The 24,750-nt window shown below is 30.8% G+C and overlaps 1 protein-coding gene across 1 annotated transcript; it reads left to right on the top strand.

Annotated features, from left to right (window-relative positions):
* The first annotated feature begins 7,763 nt into the window (after window positions 1-7,763).
* Window positions 7,764-21,926, top strand: LOC139504426 (fibroblast growth factor receptor 2-like). Its single transcript, XM_071294510.1, has 5 exons — window positions 7,764-7,910; window positions 11,254-11,450; window positions 11,923-12,086; window positions 17,492-17,604; window positions 21,730-21,926. Exons 1-5 carry the CDS (start codon window positions 7,781-7,783, stop codon window positions 21,924-21,926), a joined length of 801 nt encoding a protein of 266 aa, XP_071150611.1. The 5' UTR covers window positions 7,764-7,780.
* Window positions 21,927-24,750: the final 2,824 nt, after the last annotated feature.

Raw genomic sequence — 24,750 nt, 5'->3', positions numbered from 1 at the left:
AGTATAAGTTAATACAAATTTATGAAATTTAAACACAAGGTTTATGACCATGAAAGGAAGGTTGGGATTGAGTTTTGGTCCCAACAGTTCAGGAATAAGGGGTCCAAAGGGTCCAAAATTAAACTTTGTTTGATTTCATCAAAAATTGAATAATTGGGGTTCTTTGATATGCCGAATCTACAAAAAATGTTACTGTGTATGTAGATTCTTAATTTTTGGTCCCGTGTTCAAATTGGTCTACATTAAGGTCCAAAGGGTCCAAAATTAAATTTAGTTTGATTTTAACAAAAATTGAATCCTTGGGGTTCTAGGTGTAATACCACCAAATCATGGTACGTCACATCCGGTTGTATACGAAAGTAGGTCTAAAAAAATATTCCCTTGAATTTGACAGTTGTAGGTAATTAATCCTACATTTTATTACAGTAAAAACATTTCTGTGTCATAAACATATGTCTTGGGTATTTCAAAACACCATTATTTTTTATTTTGGATTTCTATAGAAAATTTTGTAATCTTGAGGTTACATGGTGACTAAACCTTATACACAGATAAAATAAGGGGAGACATTTGATTGATTAACTTCCAATGATGGTTATTTTCTTATATGTAATTAAATGTTATGTGAATTTTTTACTATAGTACTGGACAGGATAAAACTTTACTCATGCCAAGTATTTCTTTATTTGAAACAAAGATAAATTCTGCACATTTTTTTGAAAAGTGCAAATTTAACAAAGACTGATAGGGGAAAATCAATGGTGGTATTACACCTTGATATGCTGAATCTAAAAATGTACTTAGATTTTTGATTATTGGCCCTGTTTTCAAGTTGGTCCAAATCAGGGTCCAAAATTAAACTTTGTTTGATTTTAACAAAAATTGAATTCTTGGGCTTCTTTGATATGCTGAATCTAAACATGTACTTAGATTTTTTATTATGGGCCCAGTTTTCTAGTTGGTCCAAATCAGGATCCAAAATTATTATATTAAGTATTGTGCAATAGCAAGAAATTTTCAATTGCACAGTATTCAGCAATAGCAAGAAATCTTCAATTGCACAGTATTGTGCAATAGCAAGTATTTTCAATTGCACAGTATTGCGCAATAGCAAGAAATATCTAATTGCACAATATTGCACAATAGCAAGAAATTTTCAATTGGAGTTATCTTTCTTTGTCCAGAATAGTAGTTGAAGCAACTTAAATCATTGTTTTATACAATATACAATGTATATTCACTTTTACTACCAACTGATAAATTAAAACAATCTTTACCATTCAGTGATAACAAGCACTTTTTTTACATTTTAATATTTTATGATGTATTTAAATGAGTAGTTATTGTTGCAAACTCCATTAGAAATTTGGATTGAGATCAGTTTTTGGAATAAGGGAAAGGGATATGTGAAAAAAAAATTGGGGGGGAAGGGAGGGGGGGGGGGTCATTTTTTCTCATTTCAGATTTCATGAATAAAAAGAAAATTTCTTCAAACATATTTTTGAGAGGATTTATATTCAACAGCATAGTGAATTGCTCAAAGGCAAAAAACAAATTTTAAGTTTATTAGACCACATTCATTCTGTGTCAGAAACCTATGCTGTGTCAACTATTTAATCACAATCCAAATTTAGAGCTGAATCCAGCTTGAATGTTGTGTCCATACTTGCCCCAACCGTTCAGGGTTCAACCTCTGCGGTCATATAAAGCTGCGCCATGCGGAGCATCTGGTTTAAAATAAGCTCTTTGCTTTTTGTCGAGCCTTCGACTTTAGTCGAAAAAGCGAGACTAAGCGATCCTACATTCCGTCGGCGTCGGCGTCGTCGTCGTCGGCGGCGTCCACAAATATTCACTCTGTGGTTAAAGTTTTTGAAATTTTAATAACTTTCTTAAACTATACTGAATTTCTACCAAACTTGGACAGAAGCTTGTTTATGATCATAAGAAAGTATCTAGAAGTAAATTTTGTAAAAATAAAATTCCATTTTTTCCGTATTTTACTTATAAATGGACTTTGTTTTTCTGCGAGGAAACATTACATTCACTCTGTGGTTAAAGTTTTAAAAATTTTAATAACTTTCATAAACTATCCTTGATTTGTACCAAACTTGGACAGAAGCTTGTTTATAATCATAAGATAGTATCAAGAAGAAAATTTTGTAAAAATAAATTTCCACTTTTCCGTATTTTACTTATAAATGGACTTAGTTTTTTTTGCCAGAAACAAAACATTCACTCTGTGGTTTAAGTTTTTAAAATTTTTATAATGTTCTTAAACTATCCTGGATTTCTACCAAACTTAGACAGAAGCTTGTTTCTGATCATAAGATATTATTCAGAAGTAAATTTTGTAAAAAAAAAATTCACTTTTTCCGTATTTTACTTATCAATGGACTTAGTTTTTCTTCCAGTTAACATTACATACAGTCTGCAGTTAAAGTTTATACAACATTTATTAGATTCATAAACTATCCTGGATTTTTTACCAAACTTGGAAGCTTCTTTCAATCAAAAGACAGTATCGAGAGGGAAATTTTTATTGATGTTTTTCCTCATTTTGTTGAGTCTGCGATTAACAGCAAAAGTAGGCGAGACACTGGGTTCCGCGGAACCCTTACAAATTTTTTAGCTTATAGGGAAAGGGGGGGGGTCCATTATATTTGGAACAACTTACCTTAAAGAGGGGTCCACTTACTTTCACTTTTAAAGAAGAGATACAAGTCCAGGAAGAAAATAAATTCCTGGACATGTCTGACCTTATAATTGCAGATAGATGTAAAGCTCTTTAGGAAAGGTTTCTTATTTTTTTAAAACAAAACAAATTTTGTATCACTTTAAATGGATCCCTCATTACATTTGTAGTAAAAAAAAAAAATACATTGAAGGGTTAACATGCATTTGAGTTGTTGATCTCAACCTGTTGAATATATTCCTTCATCCGGACAGTTTTCTATTCCAAACCAATGATATGAAAAAGTTGACGTAAAAATATGAAAAAGTTGAGACGTAAAAACTATCCTTGAAACACATGCATCGCCAAAACGACTTTAATGAAAAAAGACCATTTCAAATCAATTATCTATATCAAAGCCAAAAGTTGGCTTTAAACACGTGCGACGCAAAGTGGTAAAATCCTTTATGTGACATGTGACATATATGTCATTTAATCATATCATTTTGTCAAACAATACAATTAACACCTTCATCGATTAGTTCTTTGTTGCTTATAGCTATTTTAAAAGGTGGTACCCAACACTTTCACTAAAATTAATATGGCTCGTTTAATTTTCATAAAATTTTGTCAAGTATGTACTTTGACCCTTTAACAAAAATACAAAAATTTCAAAAATTTTGAACCAACTGTTTTGTCAGAAGAATTACACTGGTTATATAGCAGTTTGACAAACACCAATTTTGATCATTGAGAAGCTAAATATTCCTTTTACAACACAACGTAATTAAAACATTTAGATGACTTTACAGAGTTATCTCCCTGTTGTGTTAGGTACCATCTTAAATGCAATCACCTGATTATTGATTTTTTGTCAAAATTTTAACAAGCTTAAGGTCAATTCAGAGTATTGTCTGATCAGGTAAAGTCTGAGAAACTCAAAACAAACCAAATAAACAAGATTAAATTCTTTTGCAAATGATGGAATTTATTCACCACAATTATTATTTTTTCAAAATACGAAAATGGCAACTGCCAGCGTAAACCCTGTTTGTGAGTAAGAGACCCAGTTTACACATCAATAACCTCTAGAAAAAATGTGTTTAATCCTTATAATTCTTCAGGCAATCATAAGCGATTATTAATTAACATCATTTAATTGATGACTACTATATTTACCACCAAAAGCACAATGGAATATTGTAACTAAGGAGTATGCCACCATCTTTACTTTCTAAAAACCATAAATGTCCGATAAATGCAACAGGATTTAAAAAGAAATAGCACTTACCTCAAAAACTTCATTTTAACTAGATATAAACTGAATTTGAAGTGTACAAGTAACGAAATAATCTTCCCTTTGAAAGTTTTCAAAAACGAAAGCATTTAGAGCAAATCTGACATGGGGTAAAAATGTTCATTAGGTCAAGATCTATCAGCCCTGAAATTTTCAGACGAATCAAACTAACCATTGTTGGGTTGCTGCCACTTAATTGGTAATTTTAAGGAAATTTTGCAGTTTTTGGTCATTATCTTGAATATCATGATAGATAAAGATAAACTGTAAACAGCAAAAATGATCAGCAAAGTAAGATCTACAAATAAGTTAAATATGACCAAAATTGTCAATTGACCCCTTAAGGGGTTATTGTCCTTTAATGACAATTTTTTCACAATTTGTTCATCATATTTGCTAACTTTAAAAAATCTTCTCCTCTAAAACTACTCAACCAAATTCAACCAAACTTCAACTGAATGATCAGTAGGGTGTATAAAATAAAGTTTGTGTTTTATTTTCTATTTTGTCTAAAAACATGGCCGTCATGGCTAAAAATAGAACACAGGGTAAAATGCAGTTTTTGGCTTATATCTAAAAAACTCCAGCATTTAGAGCAAATAAGACTAGAAGTTAAAATATTTATTAGGTCAAGGTCTACCTGTCCTGAAATTTTCAATTTGCAATTTGCAAAAAAAATAATTTGTTGTGCTACTTCCAAAAAATAGAAAATATTCTGACCAGAAAAAAACCCATGTCCCCCTACAAGTTAAATGGTCCATGCCTAACTGTTATTAATGAAATCATTTAACTGTTTTGCTGTTATTGGAGCCCCTTGCCCCTTCTCAGCAGTGGAATAAATTCAAATCATGAATGAAGAAATTCGAAAGAATAACAATTTAATAATGTAACAATAACAATTTTATTGTTAAAATTCTTTTATTGTAACTATAATGTAATAAAAATAACGTCCTGCCGCTCTTCTTGTATGCATATTATATTAGAAGGAAACGTGTAAACATGGTAGAACTTGTATTTCTAATATTGAAGAATTGTTAGCTGTACATGTTTGCCTGGCATGGTTCAATATGTTCAATAAGGCATTATTTACCAGGTGAGCGATTCAGGCTCTTGAGAGCCTCTTGTTCTATTAAGTATATAATAAAGTTCATTTATCATGTTTATAGAAAAATATAAAGAAATCATATATTAGAAAGAAAAAAAAGATTTATACTGGAGAGCCCCCTTAATATAAATATATTTTATTTGTAATCATCAAAGGGAATGAGACACAAGCTAAGACTTATGATGTCTTCTTTGGTATCTTTTCTTGTCTACATGAAATTTTATTTTGCTGTTATCACAGTCCAGGCAATTACTGAAAACTGTAATATTACTTTTTTATATAACATTACAAGTAAAAGTAATATTACAAAAAATAGTAATATAATTCTTATATTACTAAAACCTGTAATATTGTTATATTACTGAAATGTGTAATATAGTCTCCATATTACATAAAACATTAATATTACTAGAAAATGCCTATATTACATAGAACTGTAACATAAGGCTAAAAATCACTAGGTTTTCATACTTTAATTACTATAATAATTTAGACGTATGATGATAATAAATTAATTATGAAACAATTCCAAATAATAATAATAATCCAATTAAAGTACATAGTATCAATTCAAAATAAAAAATCCAAAGTAAAACTATTTTCTCCTTACAATGTAAAATATAAAATAAATGCCAAATTTACTAAATCATAAAATGAACTTAATCTCAAAATCAAAATATAAAAGTCTTAAAAGTATTTTCTAAAATTAAATTATGATTCAGAGATAAATTTTGTCTCAACACTGCACAGTCAACTAGTAGACTGGTAAAACAATCTTTTAGGTCTAGTATAATGACATGAGCATGACGAGTAGTGTGAGGTTACGCTTCCAGAACACTGACTGCTATCTTAAAATATTCTCAAAAATAAAAGGGGAGTCAAAAAATACATTTTTGTCCAAACACTACAAAGTCAACTGGAAGACTGATCGTCAGTCCCACAGGTCCAGTATAATAGACTTTAGCAGTGCAAGTTTGGGTTTCTGAAGGGTGACTGCTCTTCCAAAATTTTGCAACGATATTTATACTAAAACACAAAATAACTCAATTTATCCCGACATGTTAATATTACTCTCATTAGCAAAAATAGACTTTAATTAACAACGCCTAATCATATTATGTTTTGATAAAATCTGTGGATGCTAATTGTCGAGCCTGCAACTTTTGTTGCAGAAAGCTCGACATAGGGATAGTGATCCGGCGGCGGCGGCGGTGTTAGCTAACTTCTTAAAAGCTTTATATTTTAGAAGGTGGAAGACCTGGATGCTTCATACTTTGTATATAGATGCCTCATGTTACGAAGTTTCTGTCAGTCACATGTCCAATGTTCTTGACCTCATTTTCATGGTTCAGTGACCACTTGAAAAAAAAGTTCAGATTTTTTGTAATGTTGAATTCTCTCTTATTATAAGTAATAGGATAACTATATTTGATATGTGCGTACCTTGAAAGGTCCTCATGTCTGTCAGACAGTCATCACTTGACCTCAACCTCATTTCATGGATCAGTGAACAAGGTTAAGTTTTGGTGGTCAAGTCCATATCTCAGATACTACAAGCAATATGGCTAGTATATTCGGTGTATGGAAGGACTGTAAGGTGTACATGTCCAACTGGCAGGTGTCATCTGAACTTGACCTCATTTTCATGGTTCAGTGGTAAGTTATATTAATCTGAAGATCTGCTTACTTTTTTGTGATGATTCTTTATCTTATTTTAGAGTGATCATGTTTATTAAAAATACATGTTGTGCCGTATCTCAGAAACTATTTATGATTATTCCATAAATCTTCACATACTTTTTAGTTATATTAAAACCACAAAAGGAAGATTCAGATTTTTTTTTGGTGGTGATGGTCCAAACTGTTTAGGAATTACGGGCCAAGACCAGTATTTTTCTATCTTTATCTATATAGTCAATCTAGACTTCAAAAAAAGAGTGACGAAAGATACCAGAGGAACAGTCAAACTTATAAATCAACTAAAATAAATTGACAACATGCACCTGGCTAAAAATAAAAAAGACAAACAATAGAACACATGACACAACATAGGAAAATAAAGAATAAGCAACACGAATCCCATCAAAAATTGGGGGTCATCTCAGGTGCTCCGGAATGGTAAGCAGATTCTGCTCCACATGTGGCACCCGTCATGTTGCTTATGTAATAACAAGTCCGGTAAATAGTCTAATTTGGTAGGTCACATTCATGAAAGGGAAGGGGATTGTAGTAACAACATAAGGAACATATCCGATATCATTTGTGAAACAGTTATTTCATAACTTCAACTTATTAATACCTCAAGTAGAAGGTTGCATTGGGATTTTCACACCAAAATGTATGTCGCTTGAAAAATGTCTCACTGAGTCATGAAATGTTTACAGATATGGTGTGTCTGAATGATCTTGATGTGAATGTTTCTTTAAATTTAATTTCTTATTGTCTGTTGATAAGTTTATCTTGCTGTTAAAAAGTGTTATACAATAGTATATATACATGTGTATATTTAAAAAAACTGACTGCATGACAAATCTCAAGTGACTTAAGAAAATAATGTGATTCTAATTGTCTAGTTTATTGAAATATTTTCTTCTTTTTTCACTTTTTTGATAATTTATTGTCTTAGTTCACTTTTTTGAAAATTTTGCTTTTCAATGTTTTATATACTCATCCTCTAATGCTGTTTTATTTGATATTTTAGCAATCCATGGTGAATTTAAGTCACCCAGAAATACTGACAATAAAGAATGTAACAAAAGATAATGCTGGATGGTATGGTTGCTTGATTTCTATTCCACTTGGTAGATATTACCAGACTGCCTGGCTAACAGTTTTAGGTAAAGGCTTAGATAAGAATGAGAAATGTTTGTTTTTCACCAAGAAATAATACGTCTTCGAGCAAAATATTCACATAAAAATGATTTAATCGTTTGGAGAATTTAATTATCAATTTTCGATTACATCATTATCAATAAATTTTTTATAGACTGTCATAAAAATAGGAGGTTTGGCATCATGAAAATTGGAAATGTACAGTTTTTTCTTAAAAAATTAATTCTTTTAATGCCGCCACAACTGAAACGTCATATTATTTTACCCCTGTCAGTGTATCTCTGTATGTCATTCCCATTATGGGTTTACAGTTATTCCACTTAACTCCTCCTACAGTTTGAATTCTAGGAAGTTTTCACTCTGATGTCTGTTTGTAGTCTTTGTACATGTATTGAAGGTGTGCATGTGGTCAGGGTTTTGATTTTGTTTAATATTTGCTCTTAATCATTTTTTGTAGTAGTTACTTGCATAAGGGGAGCTCGCATACAGATAATTGTCCTACAGTTTTATGCTAGGAAGTGTTCACTTAGTTGGTGGTTTTTCCATTTTTTGTGCATGGGGTCAGGATTTTGATTCTTATTTATATTTGCTCTTTTGGGTGATAATATAATTTACCTTTGTCATATTTAAGGTAAAGTGTTAGACAGTTATTTTTAAATAAGACTTTGCATCTGCAGGGGCATCATTTGTGTCTGTCAAAGAAATCCAACATTGACTTTGCTATAAAACAGTTTCAGAGTGAAGTGTGGCCAGGGATTTCACTTAGTCTAGTTTGTATTGTGTAATAATTAAATTTTGTATGTCATACATGTGATTCTTCCGATGGGAGTCGAAATCTCTTGTTTTTCAGACCCTCTTCCATCCCTCCCATTAAAATTTGAAATCTACAACTTTTGAAAATGTCAACATCGAAAAAGTTTCAGTAAACATTTTTGTTTACACAGGGGTTAAAAAATCCACTAGCCCGACGCCCGGGACTACACTATTTAGGCCTCGGGCAACCAAAACTTGTAACCCAATATGCCCGACGGACTAGTGACAAAAAATTCTTGGCGTTTCTTAAATAGAAAGGGGATTATCCCCTCATCACTTTTCTATCTTAGCCAATTAGATTTGACTACGTCATCGAGGATTCCCAGAATTTGAACTGATTTTGTACAAGTTTTTAAATAGAACAAATAACTCTGGATGGATTCCGTACTTTCAATATCGATGTATCAGTACAGGGGTATTTTACATTGCTTATGCAACCTAATTGTACCTCCTTTTGAATGATTTATTGTAATATAAATGTGAATCTTTTTTTACAGCAGAAACCTGACTTTTGTTAGATATAACTTTAGAAACACGTGCGCATGTTATGGTTTTGTTGTTGGCATACTGTGAAAAAGACTTCCAGGCCATGATCTAAACATTAACAGTCTTCAGAAAACTTGATAATCTTCATTGATATTCAAAAGAATTCGAGTTTTAAAGACTGTGCTCAGGTTGTAATCTATTTATTTATAGCCCACAATTAGCTTACCTGTGATAAATGTAAATATAGACATTACTGTACTTCGTTTATAAAACAATTATAAAAGACCAAAACTATTGATGGTGATATTTATTCACATAAATATTTGAGGTCATTTAATTTATTTTAATAAATAGAATTTTAAAACTGAAAACAAATATGAGCATTACATAATTAACCAGCTGATAATTCTTTTACACAAACGTGATGATGTACCTCCAATCCTTAATATACATGTACCCATGTATAGCAGTGTCAAGACTTGTATCATCTTGGGATTTGGTCAACTCATTATTACAGAATATCTAGTGAATATTCAATTAATTGAATATATCTGCTAATGTCAGTAATCGGATAGTTTTTGCTAACATAAGTTTTGGGTATCCAATTTGCAAAAATCTACTGTACAATGGAAAAAAATTGTTAACTTTATAGAATTCATTGTTATTGCAGCAAACTCTGAATTTGTAAGTCATACTAGGGCTAGCAGGTCAGTTTTGCTGGGCTAGTAGTTTTTCCAACAGGGCTAGTAAAATCCTGTTACTAATTAGCCCTGGGCTAGTGAGCTACAACAAAATTTCTTAACCCCTGTTACAGAATTAAAACTGACAGGGTAAAACTCTTGAGAAACTCGAAATTGATATCGGAAAAGTCTGTAAAAACAGAAGGTCACCATTTCTTTTTCTTGTTTTTGTGTCGTAAGGTAAATAGCTTCGAGTAATCAATGAAGGTGTTTATTATTAGACTATATATACAGCAATAACAAATTATTGGCAATTACCTGGTCATCAACTAGCTAGTTTAAGACACACGTCTGGATGATTAAAAGTGAAATACTGACAATGGATTAAGATGTAAAAAAAAAGACTTTAATTTGATGCTGTTGAAAACATTGAACAGTTATAGTACTGAACCTCAAAGACAAATGTCTTAATGAAATCAAATACGATATTTATGGCTTGTTTTCTATCTAAACCAATGGAATACCTAAGTATAAGTATGTTTGTCTTTGAAAATTCTAAATTTTTATAATTTGATGAAATGCAAACTATGTTATCCCATAGACATATAATGTATTATACATGTATGTCTCTGTTATTACCAAATACCCTAGCAGCAAATTAAAAACAACCAATTATCTAGCCATATTTTCTCTGCCTGGAGATCTGATTTTAAATTGTACAAGTCCAGTGCCATTGGGTCAAGATCATGCTTACTACACTTCTTGCCAAGCTGACTATGGTGACCCTAATGACTTTATTAAACATATTGAGACAGCTACCTACCAGAAAGCCACTGCTCAATAGTGTTACCAAAGTTGACATTATGTAGCTTAAGCAGAGATACTTTTTACCAACTATATATGATGGCTGATCACTTTATCTTAACTTTATATATGTAATAAATAAATATTTGAAACCCCCTTATCTTATATTTCTATCAAGTAAAAATGGCTATGCAGGTGCTTAAAGTATAGAACACTTACAAAAAAGGAGAATAAGCAGTTTTAACACCAAAAATAATCATGGCGTTCATCGTTAAAAATGTTGAATTTGATACACACTTTAGAGTAACTTATGTAGTGGGTTATTCAGTGTGCACCACATTTTTTTAATGATATTATTCCTTCATAGACAGAAAAAAATATTACAATCATTCCTAAAATAAAGACTTTTAACAATTAAAAGTTTGATGAGGAGGAAAAAAGGATTGAATTGGTTATAAATATTGTAGATAAGCCAGCTATTGAGCTGACACATATTTACCATTTCCTTTCAAACATATTATTTCATCTTTTGAAAACTTTTTAATTACAAATACTTAAATTGCAGATGAACAAGCAGAAGCAGTAGACATTAGGTCAGGAGGAACAAACGATAAAGAGCAAATAGTAATCTACATTATCGGTGGTGTCGCATCAGTAGTTGTTCTCTTCCTGTTACTCCTGATATTTATATGTTATAGACGTTACAAGAGGGTTCAGTCCAGCAAATATAGAAATGTCAAGAGAGTAATTGTCATGACACAGGCTAGTTTCAATATTCAAACATATTTTATTACTGATAAGTTCAAATACAAGTGCACAAAAAAGAATATGTTTGACTTATTCGGTTATAATTAGGAAATGAAGTTTTACGAGGAAGTTGTCTTTATATGGTGTAAAAGTTACAAAGTAAGTCTTAAGAAAGGAAGATTATTGAGATTCATTAAATGTTCATCAGTAATGTTTAGATTATGAAAATAGAGATATTCAATCTAGACAGAATCTAATTTAGTTTTAAGGAAGTTTTTGTCAATTTTAGATTTGAATATTTATAACAGCTTTGCATCTGGACTTGCTTCATTTATTATTAGCGATAGTCTGTGTGCTCTTCAAACTTTTATGATGTTTATTTCTATTAAAAAATCATGATAATTAAAAAAATGACATGGATTTGCACACAAATTTGAAACAGGTATACATTTTAATTTCATATCAGAATGTTTTGCATCAATTCCAGAATGAGAATTACCATCCATACAAATCTTATGATGGTACACAACCATTTGTTTTACCCACAATCAGAATTGAACCTGGTCCAAGAAGACGCTTGTCATCTGATTTGACCATGATGTCAGAGTATGATCTCCCTCTGGACAAACACTGGGAATTTAGACGGGAACAGTAAGTTAAAGCATAACATTGACCATTCCATGAAAGTTATCATACTGTAAAGACATATATATTGACTCATGACAACATTTTAACTTGTATCTGTCGACCCACAAATAGCATTGCTCACTGTTTCTGACATCCAGATTGTTTCTTTGGTTAAAAGCTGTATAATGACCTGATATTTGATTGGTTGTATCAATTTTCAGATGAATTCAATAGATATTGTAACCACTGTAGTATGAAATATAACAAGAAGTTTTTCCAAAAACTCTTTTTTTCCAAGGTTTAACATTTTCTCATATATATACTGGAATCATTAGGGCTCAACAATAACACTTGTCTGATTGTCTTGTACTGGAGGATAAAAAGGTCAGACAAGTAAAAGCTATATCAATATTAATTTAATTTAACAGGTTTATATGCTCTTATAATATACTAGATTATGGAGTGTGTGTCCGAGCGAGAATATTTAGTCAGACGTCAGTCGCTACCCTGATATACCCTATCTTTTTTGGGTAATTACAGTGAGTTGACTATGGGTGTTACCGTTTACCTGTAGCTATTGTTCAACCAGATTGAAACATTGACAATACAATTGGAACATTTAAATTGACCAGTTTGTTTGTAAGATTTAAATCTACCTTGATGCTACCTGTAAAAAAAATTATTCACCTAACCCAAAATTTCAGCATGATTTTTTCCTGTAATTTTTCTTTACCTAGGATTATTCTATCAAAAATTTGAAAGGGTAAAAATATTTTTAGGTTTTCATTGTTTTAAATGGCCAGTATTGATAATATTTCTAAAATTTACTAAAAAATCTTATTCAGTAAAATATTTTGTTAACTGCATATAACTATGCATGAAAATCAAAACTGTTTTTAAATAATAAATGATTCTTTAAATTTGTAACCCTCATACATAGTATTGTCCATTTGTCAGTGACACATGAAAGAGCTACCCAGGTGATTTCAGTTTCAATTTTCAGATGGATTATATATGTTGTGCATTTCTTTATAATGTCCCTTCAAGATTTCATTTTGGATTATGATATTTGCAGTGTTTTTCTTTGAAATTTATTATAAGAGGATTTTTGTGGAAAAAATACTGTGTTCACTGAAGGAAATTCAATTTGCATAATATGGAATAAGTTATCTAAAAGGTTATAAAAAATCAAACTTGAATGCAAGAAGGAGAAATAATTGCAACACATTCATTATAAATTTTGGGATATATTATAAGAGTGATTCACCTGTTTAAATGGAATATATATCATTGGAATTATCATGGAAATGAAACAAAATGTTAAATTCATAAAGTGGATATAGTCTAATGTAGTGATAAAGTGAAATGAAAAAGTAAAATATTCCTAATGTTGGGATAATATGAATGTGAAATTGGAAGTAATCATTATAAAGTTCTGGATCTAAAATTGTTTGATTGGAATATATACATGTAAATGAAATAAAAACTCAATACTGTGGATATAATAAAATCAAGTGATATAGTGAAAATATATGAATAAACTTATCCAAAATATTTGTAAAGTGAGGATACTCATTTTAAATGTGATAATGGAAATAATCAAATATTGCAAAATTCTGTACCTGATTTTAGGGATATATATCTCATGGGAAATTTAACAGAATACTGATAAAGAGAGAAAATCTAGTTATACAGTCAAAAGCATGAACAAATATTTTTTTTAAAAGTTTTTTTTCAACAATATACAAGAAATCTAAGCACTCATAGTATTTGGCTATGAAAACATTAAAGAGGAAATGTAGAGAATTATATGACATGTAATTAAATTCCCTTATAAAAATATATATGTTGCCCCCTTCTAAAATTTTAAATGACAGTAAAAAAAAAATATCTGTCTAAATGTTATGTTTTTTGGCATTTGAATGATTAATTATTTCAGGGAAAACATCCATTTCCATAACAAAAAGACTTATAAAAATGTTAATTTCTTTACCTGTTTTAGGATTCTCTAATAAAAAAAACATGAGAAAAGTTTTTTTTTTTTTATCAAATTCACAGTGTTAAGTTGATGTAAGAACATGAAATAAGTTTGTGTCTAGTTATCAAATATAAGTAGTCATATTCTAGCATTATTCATACCATGTATAAACTAATTTAGACTGAATGCATATTATGTTATTCAACAAAGATAAAAAGTGAAGCCTTGAAGTTTAAAAAAAAAATATCTCAGTTATACTACACCAGTAACAATTAAACAGGTGAAGTGATAGGATAAGAAATACTTCAGGAAAAAAGCATGCTGAAAGTTTTGGTTAGGTGAATAAAAAACTGTACAGGTAGCATCAAGGTAGATTTAAATCTACCAAACCAACTGGTCAATTTAAATGTCCCTATTGTATTGTCAATGTTTCAATCTGGTTGAACAATAGCTACAGGTAAACGGTAACACTCATAGTCAACTCACTGTAATACAGATAGCGTTTGACATCTTTAGCTGAACAGATTTATCATTTTTTCATAACTTTATTCATTGTATGCTGGTTCATATTCTAGACACCAGTTTTTGCTCCTTTCTAATATAATTCACAAACAAAAAACAAATAGGAAGCTTAGAAATGGAAAAATATTAAATACTTAACTCGTTCAAAGGGTAATTACACGTCTCAATCTTCAAAATCGCCTATCTAAAAATACTACCATCGCTAACATTTTTAAAAATAAAAATCGTGGTTACCATTCTATCGATAAGTGTCATGCCAAAAAATGAGTAACATGTCCCTGTCTTTCCACCAACAATACGGTAAGGTCCACACTTAATGGTCGCTCATTTTCTTTAAAATTTGAAACTGATATAACTTGAAAAACAAACAGTCTTATTTATTTACTCACATGAAACAAACCAGGATGCGGTATTCAGTACGTAGGTTAAACTGGTCGATATTTATCTAAACGCACTCAAGAAAATAACCCAATAAATTCAAAAGTATCATTTATCAACACCTTAAGAAGCACAGTCATCTTATCAAATATTTAGCAGTTCAACCTTTGGAAGAAGTAAATAAGCAGCCTGGTGAATCTCAATCAAAGTGTACAATCACGGAAAATAATTGAATTAAATTAGATTAAAAAATATCAAGAACCGATACTGTTAACATTTTGGATATTGTTTCTAAAACTGTTCGAAAAAAAAACATTCTCATGGTCGTAGAAAAAATCACAATCAAAGAAAATTTCGGACCAATCACACCAATATTTCGGACCTAATTTCTATTTCAAAAAACAACAGCAGACATTATCTGTTAACAAAGCTCTGTTCATTACCGATTAATAAGTTAAATAAAATTTTAGAGGATTGCAACTCAATTTCATATAGCAGTCCTAAGTACGAAATTGTTCAAATTATAATGGCATATTGTTATTCTAAACTGTTTCCTAAAATTGATCGTCCTGAAGATCATAAAAAACATTTTATTAAAATAAAGTATGTCAATAAAGGTTTTGATTTTGTAAATATTGCTGGTATTTTTAACAACCATTCTGTTAAAGAACAAATTCCTGGATATTTTGATAATACTGAGCTCCCTCTTATTTGTTATATTTACAAGAAATCTACATGGAAATTTGTGTTAAATTATAGCCAATTGTGTAAAGATTTTAATATCAGTGAAAATACACCTACTTCATGTAATTGCAGTAATTCCAAATACATTTATGGACCAATTTCCCATGTTATAACAGGAGATCTTAACATATTTCAAGACGGAGAGTTAAAATAATTCCTCAGTAAAGGACCTAATTATCTTCCCCAGTCAATTATAAATTGGAATGAGTGTCGTAATATCATCCATGACTCACTCTGTACTTACTGTATGAAATGGATAAAACTAGAAAAAGCTGACAAAAAATTCGACTTTAAAATAAAAACAAGATACAAATCCAATGAATTTACATTGACATGCCTATCAGACGGTGCCTCATTTGCAAGTCTGATTTGACTTGGCATTGTTAAAAAGTAGATCCTAAGTTCTGTGACATGACTAGTTTCAGTTTTTCTTGACTCATAATTTTTGAAAAATATTTCAAAAGATATAAAACTAACTTCTGTTCTATTGTTTTAAATTTCTTTTGTTCCTTGAATCAACTTATAATGCAAAGTCCTCCTAAACAAGTTGAAAAAAATGTTATTGTAGAGGTCTGATCATGCAATACAATGTGAGAAACTTGATTTTCTGGTAATTTTTTAAAAGAACAAATATAACATTCTCACATTACCTAGATAAAAAAAAACATGTGTCTCGGTACAAAATTGTTCAAAAACACTGAAAATTGTAAATCATTAAGTAATAAATGGTTTAACCCATTAAAACATTTAATCCATCACTGCAAATGTTTGCACCTGTCCTAAGTCAGGAATCTGATGTACAGTAGTTGTAGTTTGTTTATATAATTTATATGTGTTTCTCGTTTCTTGTTTTTAGCTCACCTGGCCCGAAGGTCGAAGTGAGCTTTTCTCATCACTTGGCGTCCGTCATCCATCGTCGTTAACTTTTATAAAAATCTTCTCCTCTGAAACTACTGGGCCAAATTTAACCAAACATGGCCAAAACATTATTAGGGTATCTAGTTTAAAAATTGTGTCCAGTGACCCGGCCAACCAACCAAGATGGCCGCCAGGGCTAAATATAGAACATAGGGGTAAAATGCAGCTTTTGGCTTATAACTCAAAAACCAAAGCATTTAGAACAAATCTGACATAGAGTGAAATTGTTTATCAGGTCAAGATCTATCTGCCCTAAAAATTTTAGATGAATTGGACAACCTTTTGTTGGGTTGCTACCCCTGAATTTTGCTGTTTTTGGTTATTATCTTGAATATTATCATGATTATAATAGATAGAGATAAACTAAACAGCAATAATGTTCAGCAAAGTAAGTTTTACAAATAAGTCAACATAACTGAAATGGTCAGTTGACCCCTTTAGGAGTTATTGCCCTTTATAGTCAATATTTAACCATTTTTCATAAATCTTAGTTATCACCAAAACACAATTTTGTCATGTCCTTGAATATTCACATAGACAAAAGTGAGCGACACAGGCTCTTTAGAGCCTCTGGTTTTATATAGATTAGAACGTTGGTTTTCCCGTTTGAATGGTTTTACTCTAGTAATTTTGGGGCCCTTTATAGCTTGTTATTCAGTGTGAGCCAAGGCTCTGTGTTATGGCCGTACATTGACATATAATGGTTTACTTTTATAAATTGTCATTTGGATGGAGAGTTGTCTCATTGGCACTCATACCATATCTTCTTATATCTAAGAAAATGTGTACAACTATTAGAATTTTATTTAGTTATATATATATGGTTACATCAATCAGTATCTCAATATCTAAATGAATATGAGATGAAATAATTTATTTATTGTTATAGGTTATCACTTGGTGAACCTCTTGGGGAAGGAGCATTTGGTAAAGTTTTTAAAGCAGAAACTGTTGGTTTAAATAAAGCTCCAACAACTGCCATAGCAGTCAAGATGTTGAAGGGTAAAATTTACTTATATATTTTAGATCAAAAATCAAATAGTATTAATGAAAACTGGATTTATGCTTAGGTTTTCTTTTTTTATTAGACAGACAAGCATAAAATTTTGGGAAATAAGAATTGAATTTTTTCCATCTTTTTTTATCTTTATTGAAAAATTTGCATTGTTATGGCCCTGCAACGAATATGGCCCGCAACAAAGATGTCGGTGCCATATAGTTTTATCCATGTCCGTAATTCGGTCATTCCGTAATTCTGTCATTCCGTCATTCCATCATTCTGTCATTCCCTAATTCCACAACTAGGAATTGTTAAGTTTCAGTTTTGTTTCGCTTAGCTCATTTTTGCTATAATTATGGGCTTTGAACTTTGATAATTTTTTGAAAATCACAGTTAAAAGGATGAATTGTTTGAGTATAAAGGACAAGATTATAAATATCCAATTAATGTTCTGATTCAAACAATAAAATACATGAAATAATTACAAATCAATTAATGTCATTAGTGCTGTAATGAATTGTTAAAATCTCAATACTTTTATTTTTTGTTTGATGATTCTAGCTGTTAATCTGGATTATCCCACCTCAATCAACAGGCCTTGAAGTAATAAATATTTGAGTCAGTTTTTTGTACTTAAACAAATAAAAACCAATCAAAATGCTGGATTTTATGTTTTGAGCAAGATTTTTGTGCTCCGAGCACTGAGCAAAGTTTTATGACTTCAACCCCAGGTCTAATGAATGTCAAAACAAATCAGTGACAGGTTGACCTTGTTCCTAATTAAATTTGTTCAGGTTACAATTATGTGATAATCATGTTTTCAATCATAATTTCTTGAAAGGTTTTAAACAGTTGTTTAAAAGTTGAAAAGTTACAAAGTAAAAACGTATTTATAAAAATAAACTTCTCATAGAATAAATCATCACTTTACAATATTATGTCACATGACTGACCAACATGACTTGTGATCACCTGATATATTATATGGTTTATATTTTCAAAATGAGTGTTGTTTATTCAATTTTCATACACTTTTCTTCAACTCTTCACATACAAAACAATAAGTTATGACAACAAGGAACACAACTCTAGGCTGATTTAACCAATAACAAAAGCTTTATTGTGTCTTCAATATTAAGACAATTGGCAAATTTCCGGATTGCAAAACATATTGACAAATTTACACGAAAAACGTAACAACAAAGATATAAAATGTATTTTATTTGAATAAAACATGACAAATCAAGAATATTAATATTATAACACATAAAAAACAATCAAGGTTTGAGCAAAAAAAATCCTTACTTTTCACTTCAATTGGAAATTTCTTGGTCCAATTTTGGACCTGAAAAAAAACTAAGAAAATATTTGTAGTCATGTATAACACACAGGGTATAAATGTAAATGTGTTTGTTATACATACCAAAAGACAGTACTCCTTATTACATAAACATGGATAGTTTGTAGGATCGATTAAAACCCATTTTAATGTCCCATTTATTATGCCCCATTTTGGTGCATTATGTTTTCTGTTCTGTGCGTCCATTCATTCGTTCTTTTGTCTGTCCATTTGTTCATCTGTCCATCCATTGGTTCGTTCTTCCGTCCGTTTGTCCTTCCGTCTGTCTGTCCCGCTTCAGGTTAAAGGATTGGTTAAAGTTTTTGGTAGAGGTAGTTTTTGATGAAGTTGAAGTCCAATCAACTTGAAACTTAGGGCTCATGTTTTCTATTTTATAATCTTTGTAATTTTTATGCCAAACTAGAAATTTTCCCCCATTTTCAAGGTCCACTGAACATAGAAAATGATAGTGTGGATGGGCTATTCATGTACTGGGGACACATTCTTGTTAGCTATAACCATTTGAGCTTATGTTATCACTAATGACTTGGCGTCCATCATCATCTGTTGTTAACTATTTCAAAAAACCTTCTCTGAAACTACTGGGCCAAAGATTTCAAACTTTAACAAACAAAAATTTCCTTAATTATCTGGTATCATGCTTATAAATTGTATCCGAAGTTTTGATCCATCGACAATCATGGGTGCCATTGTTGGGTTCCTGCCACTAAATTGGTTATTTTAAGGATTTTTTTTAGTTTTTGTATGAAATTAATTAAAGATAAAGATAAACTGTAAACAGCAAAAAATGTTCAGCAAAGTAACATCTTCAAAAATGTTTTTTATGACAAAAATTGTCAATTGACCCGTTACGGAGTTATTGACCTTTAAGGAAAATTACACAAGTTGTTTTATTTTTTTTTTAACTATATAAATCTTCGCAAATGAATTTAGTATAAATTTGTATTTTATTTCCTTGTACTTCAAGAAACAAAGACACTATGGTTAAAATGGAACAAATGGGTAAAATGCATTTATTTGCTTTTAATGAAAATATGACAGATACAATGAACATTGTATTGGCATTTGTAAGCCTCTTATTATTAAATATAAATTGAAAAGCAAAAACAGTCATTGATGAAAGATTTAAGCAAAAAAACAAACTTGTGAGCAATGCAAGCTCTGCTTGTTCTATTGGGGATCCAAGGCAGTGGCGTAGCCAGGGTTGAAATGATGTGGATGTTTTGCCGAGTCGAGCGAGCCGAAAAATGTTTTGGACCTTTTTGTGCAGAAAATATTTTTTATTTAAGCACATGTACTCCCCCAGAATCCGACACTAGTTAGATTTTTGTTTAAATTCAAAATACCCACCAATTCATATATTTATATTTTTAACCAAATTTTATTGTTTTCTTGAAACTACCATCATTCAATTCATAAATATTTGATGTAAAGTTTCCCCCCCAATCTTCTATTTGACATATCAAAAACCGTTTAAACGGACTCCATTACAGCGGCACTTCTGTATAATTTAGGAACTTCTGAGTATAGGAACTGAAGTGACTTCTCTTTCCAGGAATTTGAGTCTACAACCTTTGATTTTTTATTACTGAGCTAAACGCATGCAGGAGACATAAAAATACCGGGCGTCCGATCGTCCGGTATTGTTAGCACTCTCATGTGTACAATTCATGTCAGATTAAGTGAAACTCATATCATAAGCAATGTCTTTGACAATTTTGAAAATAATTCGTAATCAAATATTTTTAACTAGTAATGTCCCTTTGAAATATAAATTGTAATGGAAATCCCATTTCATTTGCTGTGAAGCTTTTATTTCTTTTTAGATATTAAAAATAAAAAAGAAAAAGAAATAAAAGTTTTTTTTAGTTATTCCCTTGTTCCTTGGCCTTTGATAGATAAAATATGACATGTAATGTGCATGGCGGGGAATATTGGATCTTTGTTCTTTACTGAATAAAAATAAAATTAGTATTTGAACCTAAATAGAAACGGGAATTCATAAGCCTAGGACTTATCACGATCTATTACAAATTGATTTGTTTTATCACGTCGTTTACAATGTCGCAAGAAACGATATCAGGATATGGTGTTTTAGTTGTTAGTTACTATAGTCAAATGAGAAGCCATCCCTCCACTAGGTTCAATTTCAGATGAAACATGTCCACGGGTCTGCGTATCAGTCCTCTCCGCTTGCCTTAGCTGATGACATAGACTATTTATACGAAGAAAAGTTAACTTGAAACACTATTCTGCGATTCATGTATCAAACTAAATTATCCTAAATGAAAGACCAGGCATACTGCTTCGAAAATGACTGGATGTTATCCTCATATCCTCAGCCTTGTTACATTTTGATACTTCCGAGTTAAACTGTTGTTTTTTTTATTTTTGTTTTGTCAAAATGATGTGGATGCTTGAGCATCTGAGCATACATGCAAGCTATGCCACTGCAAGGGGAGGGTTCCTGATCAATGTTTTTGAATGGGGACATATAGTCCTGGGTTGGGACAAATTACTTTTGATTCATTAACATTAGTTTGATACCAATTTTCGTGGGTACAGGTGAACATTGAATTCAAATGTTCATTGAATAACATATTTTGAATAGGCTTTGAATACAGAGATTGGAAAAATTACAAAATCAAATATCCACGATTATGCAAGTTTTAAGCAATCCATGAAAATGAATGAATCCACAGTATTCTTTGAATGTGACCAATGGTTTTATCCATTAATAATTGTCAATATTATTTAAATATTTTAGAGGATGCAACCGATAGAGAATTGACAGATTTAATGCAAGAAATGGAAGTGATGAAATTAATAGGATGCCATGAAAATATTATTAATTTCCTGGGATGTTGTACACAAAATGGTAAGTGGTGTACTTTAAGGGTTAAAAACGATCTTGGTCCAATGGGCAGCACTTGTTGTCTGTTGTCCATATTAAATGTCCGTTAACTTTTAAAAAATCTTCTCCTCGAAATTACACAGGACCCATGCTCTGAGAAAACCATCAACTGCCCCCTGTCTGATTTGCTCCAAATGGTTTAGTTTCAGAGATATATACAAAAATCTGCATTTTACCCCTATGTTCCATTTTTATTCATGTGGGCCATGAGGGTCATCTGATACATTTTTTAAAGAAAAAACATATTAATTATTATGTTCAAGTATGGTTAAATGTGTCTCAGTAGTTTCAATAAAAGAAGATTACCCACACATGTCAGATTTGCTCTAGGTGTAATACCACCATTGATTTTTCCCTATTAAAATTGAAAAAGGAAATGGGGAATGTGTCAAAGCGACAACAACTCGCCCATAGTCTTTGTTAAATTTGCACTTTTAGAAAAAATGTGCAGAATTTATCTTTGTTACAAATAAAGATATACTTGGCATGGATAAAGTTTTATCCTGTCCAGTACTATAGAAAAAATTTAACATAACATTTGATTGCATACAAGAAAATAACCATCATTGGAACTTAACCAATCAAAGGAGTAGGAGCAATAAGGCCCTTATTCGGCCAAAAATTACTGTAAATTAAAAAGTTATCATACATATAGTAGATAAGATGCACACAGATATACAGATTATGTGACGTCATTTAAATATATTGGTAGATAAGGTGTATATCGTAGTTACAAAGCGAGTTAAAGTGGTTGTGAATCGAAATATATATATATATTATTGTGGAAATTCCAATACGTCACAAAGCAATATGGTGATTGTTTACATCAATGTTGACAATGAGTTGACAATGAGATGATGTGTTGAAACACGAAAAGGAAAATATCTCTCGAATGTGAATAAAATGCATGCAAACGTAAGTGAATCTATATATCAGATATTTTATTTAGTATAAAAGAATGCAGTATTATTCGATTTTGTTTTGTAAAGAATATCAATTGTGGTAAATGTAAATAATGTGTGTTGCATGAGTTTAATATTTGAAACTTCAATATTTTCACAACCATAAAAGAAATTGTGTTTATTTAAATATTATGGAATTATACATTTGAACAAGAATTTGTGTATTAATATTCATGTCACATGATCAGATAGGTACATGGTAGATTAGGTCCACACAGATATACAGATTATGTGACGTTATTTATATATATTAGTAGATAAGGTGTACATCGTAGTTACAAAGCGAGTTAAAGTGGCTGTTATTCGAAAATATATATTGTTGTGGAAATTCCAATACGTCACAAAGCAATATGGCGATTGTTTACATAATAATAATAAAATTCTTTATTTAACGAAGGTAAAACATTTAACAATTACATGTTAATCTTCAAAAACTATCAATACAAATAAAAAACGTACAAAAATACATACAATATAAAATACATAATACAGTTAAATAAGCACATATGCATTCAGTAGAAGAAGAAAAAGAAATACATTAGTTTCATGCATCTTTATTCTGTTCAGTTAGAAAATAGTTTGAACAGTTGGTCATAAATGTATCTAAATTATCTATTTCTTTAATATTATTTGGTAAATTATTCCAGGTAATAAGACCAGAATGTTTAAATGTTCTTTTCAAAAAATCAGAATTAGGTCTTGGTAAATGAAGAAGTGGCATGTTCACGTCCTTAATATATGCATATTTATTTGCCACTTGACTTTAAGAAGCCATCCTTTAACATATTTGGTCGGGTTCTTGTCTCTTTGACATATTCCCCATTTCCATTTTCAATTTTATCATCAACTAAAAAGTAAAACAAGACAAAGAAAATTTGCCTGTCTGTAATTGTAGGAACTTAATTTCACACAGTGGCAATTTTCACAAATAAATTTATATTCTCGCTCTATCATTTACCGAAATTGACGAAATACCCATTTGCTGTGACGATGTTTGATATTATACAAACTAAAGGCATGTAGAACAAAATCAGAAAACTTTTCCAAAGCCCGAAGTTTTTTTATTGTTTTTATTTTCTTCTTCAAAAGTTTGACAATGGAATTTGATACACTAATCCGAACATTTGAGTTTAATAAAGCATATTACACATAGAGTTTGTTCTAGAACGGGAGCCTGTCGTGAATTTAAAAGTGATGCAAAAGACGTCACACTTCTTCTGATGTCAATCAAAGTAAAACCGTTAAATATTTTAAACTAAACACTGGTGTTGTCACCATAACTAATTATGGTTTATTTCATACAACACAAACGATTTAAAATGGGCCGTGGCATTTTTGAGAAATAACTTTAAGGCCAAAATATTGGCCATGTGGCACAGATTTTCTGAATACCATTAAAGTCAATGAGGCTATCAGTTTTTACAAATACTAATAAATTGCAATTAACACCAATTAAAAGACTGATCAAATATAAAAAAAACACAAATACAGTAAAAACATTCGACACTTGAGAGTGATAAATGAACGAAGCAGACATACTGTGGTGTCACCACACGAGCAATCATATACAGGTACCATGCAGAATAGCGTGACGTTATCAATTGTTGTCAGGGTTGCCATGGCGCTGTTTGATAAAGTTCGAAGCCAGGCCGATTCTTAGCAGTCAAAGGTAAAACGTTTTTCAATGCCATGGCAGTCAAAGGGTCAATACTCTATGATAAAACCACAAAAACGTATGATAAAACCACAAAAACGTAAAACACTTCAAATTCTACAAACTGGCATGTAGACTCCTGCTGTCCTTTTGTAGCTAAGTACAAAAAATGTACAAGGAGAAGACATCATATCTAAGTTTTATTTATCCGGTTGGGAACAAACCCTCTATATGGTGTTTAAACCTGTATAGAGGGAT

The sequence above is a fragment of the Mytilus edulis genome, chromosome 14 (genome assembly GCF_963676685.1).
Source record: "Mytilus edulis chromosome 14, xbMytEdul2.2, whole genome shotgun sequence".
Classification (NCBI taxonomy): domain Eukaryota; kingdom Metazoa; phylum Mollusca; class Bivalvia; order Mytilida; family Mytilidae; genus Mytilus; species Mytilus edulis.
This window is presented reverse-complemented; position numbering and strand designations above follow the sequence as displayed.